This window comes from Octopus bimaculoides, chromosome 6 (assembly GCF_001194135.2).
Source record: "Octopus bimaculoides isolate UCB-OBI-ISO-001 chromosome 6, ASM119413v2, whole genome shotgun sequence".
NCBI classification, from domain to species: Eukaryota; Metazoa; Mollusca; class Cephalopoda; order Octopoda; family Octopodidae; genus Octopus; species Octopus bimaculoides.
Genome location: NC_068986.1, coordinates 56,323,068 through 56,325,738, shown reverse-complemented (window position 1 = coordinate 56,325,738; position 2,671 = coordinate 56,323,068). Strand labels below are relative to the sequence as shown.

The window sequence follows — 2,671 nt, the reverse complement described above, 5'->3', positions numbered from 1 at the left end:
AAAATACCATTTAACTAACCTTAGGTTTAGCACAAAGCCCAAAGTCAATGATTTTAACATTGTGATGTTCATCCAGTAAAATGTTTTCCTAAATAAAAAAAAAAACAGATGAAAGTAATAAAATTACTATATACACACACACATACATATATATATATATATACACATATATACGATGGGCTTCTTTCAGTTTCCATCTACCAAATCTACTCACAAGGCTTTGGTCGGCCCAAGGCTATAGTAGAAGACATTTGCCCAAGGTGTCACGCAGTGGGACTGAACCTGGAACCATGTGGTTGGTAAGCAAGCTACTTACCACACAGCCACTCCTACTCTTTTAAATTTTCAACATAGTGGTTAAGAGCGCAGGCTACTAACCCCAAGGTTCCGAGTTCGATTCACGGCAGCGACCTGATTAATAATAGTAATAATAATAATAATATAATAATAGTAACATCGATAGGAATGAGAACCCAGGTTCGAAATTTCCCCAAGACACCTGACGAAGGCTGGAGGATATATCAGCCGAAACGTGTTAACAACAAACAAGATGAGGACGAATATCCGTCAAATGTAAATAATGTAAATAATTCCTCATCTCTTAAATATAGAACAGTGTGGTTTAAGTTTCTATGCCATTTGCACCTAGTAATTATTTTTCATTTAATCTGTTTAACTTTCTTTTTTATCTCCAGTGGGTATAATGTCAAAAATATTGAGCACAATTAATATAGAAAACAGACAATGGATATGGCTTTTCCGGGACTTCCAAGACTGGTAAGGGAGAAAGAAAGCTTATGTTGTTGTGATACAAAATAGTGTACTGAGTTACCTCTGACTGGAAACTTGACCCAAATGCTTGTAACAGTTGACATTCTTCAAGGTAACCAATGGTAAGGTTATGGTGTTAAAACAGAGGGAGAATTCTGTCTACCATATAAGGAGAGAAACTGTTCAACAAAGGATTTTGTTGTTCAAAAAAGCAGAAGAGACTGCATTCTAAATAGCATTAACAGGTGCAGCAGACAATATATAGTTTGATATCTGCAACAGGCTGGAGAACATGAGAACTGCATCATCATCATTGTTTCAATATTCACCTTTTCAAGCTCACATGGTCAGACAGAATTTGTGGAGGCAGATCTTCTACAGCCAGAAGCCCTTCCAATGGCCAACCTTCATCTGTTTCTAAGATAATGTTTCAACATAACCAGACATGTTACCACAAAAGATTGGAAATGAAGGTCACTACTTGCATGACAGTGGTACTTGTTTACAATTGTAGCACAACATCAAGGCAAAGAGACTAACACCCCACCCCCCCACACTCACACACACACATTATATCTTAGATATAACCTTAGACCTCAGTACAGGTAAGTATTACCCATATAGGAAGCCTAACAAAGGTACAGTACACAACCTCAAGAGCTCAAACGATCATTCTGGGATTGATACAATAAAGTACTAGTACAGGATGTTGGCTCGGCAAAATTGTTAGAGAATCTGACAAAATGTCTTGTGATATTTCTTCTGACTCTTTTATATTATGCACTGAATACTTTCAAATACTGCCTTACTACCTCAATGCCGCCATCATCTTCTTTCCAGCTACTCTTACTTATGCTTATATAATGTGGAGTAGTCAGATATCTTAACTATTTCAAGACATCTGTGCTTGTCCCTCTGTCATACTTTAGCCTCTCAACACCTGGCATAAAGCCATTTCCCCCTCTCTCTCAAATACAAACACACTCAGTTGAGGGGGCTTTGTCTTTTCTTGCAAGTTACTTGTTGACCTCATTAGTGCCAGTGTCACAGAAAAAGCACCCAGCACACTCTGTAAAGTGGTTGGTATTAGGAAGGCATCCAGCTGTAGAAATCATGCCGAAGCTGACACTGGAGCTCAATGCAGTCCTACAACTCATCGGATCCTGTCAAAACTGTCCAACCCATGCCAGCATGGAAAATAAATGTTAATTGATAATGATGATGATAAGAATAGAGCATCTGAAGATGAGCAGAGAAGGTGTTTACTGAAATATGATACAGCAAATACTAAGTTAAATATACATACCCCTAGAGCTTGCTTGTTCATTATTTTGATGGCAACTTTTTCTCCAGTTAGGAGATGGGTGGCTAGTTTTACTTTACCAAACCCACCTGAAATAAAAACATAAAATAATGAAACAAATAGAAAAAATTTATGATCCAAATTAAAGAATACAATTCTTCCCTCTTCTCTCCATGACCTCATCATATGAGAAACTGTGACTTTGAGAACAGGGTACTGCACACCTCGTATACTTATGTGGTCAAGCATTCAAACTGAGTTTTATTCAGGAGTACAGTTACTCTCTCTTTAGTTGTTTCAGTCACTTGACTGTGGCCATGCTGGAGCACCGCCTTTAGTCGATCAAATCGACCCCAGGACTTATTCTTTGTAAGCCTAGTACTTATTCTATCGGTCTCTTTTGCCGAGCCGCTAAGTTACAGGGACGTAAACACATCAGCATCGGTTGTCAAGCGACGTTGGGGGGACAAACACAGACACGCAAACATATACACACACATACATACATATATACACATATATACGACGGGCTTCTTTCAGTTTCAGTCTACTAAATCCACTCACAAAGCTTTGGTTGGCCCAAGGCTATAGTAGAAG

At 38.4% G+C, this 2,671-nt stretch overlaps 1 protein-coding gene across 1 annotated transcript in view; it reads right to left on the bottom strand.

Moving 5' to 3' along the window:
• Window positions 1-2,671, bottom strand: part of LOC106868720 (maternal embryonic leucine zipper kinase) — a 93,390-nt gene that overhangs the window by 60,407 nt on the left and 30,312 nt on the right. Inside the window, exons 3-4 of the mRNA XM_014914112.2 lie at window positions 2,078-2,163; window positions 20-88 (exon numbers count right to left, since the gene is read on the bottom strand). Coding sequence (XP_014769598.1) covers window positions 20-88; window positions 2,078-2,163 — 155 coding nt within the window. The remainder of the gene's footprint in view (window positions 1-19; window positions 89-2,077; window positions 2,164-2,671) is intronic.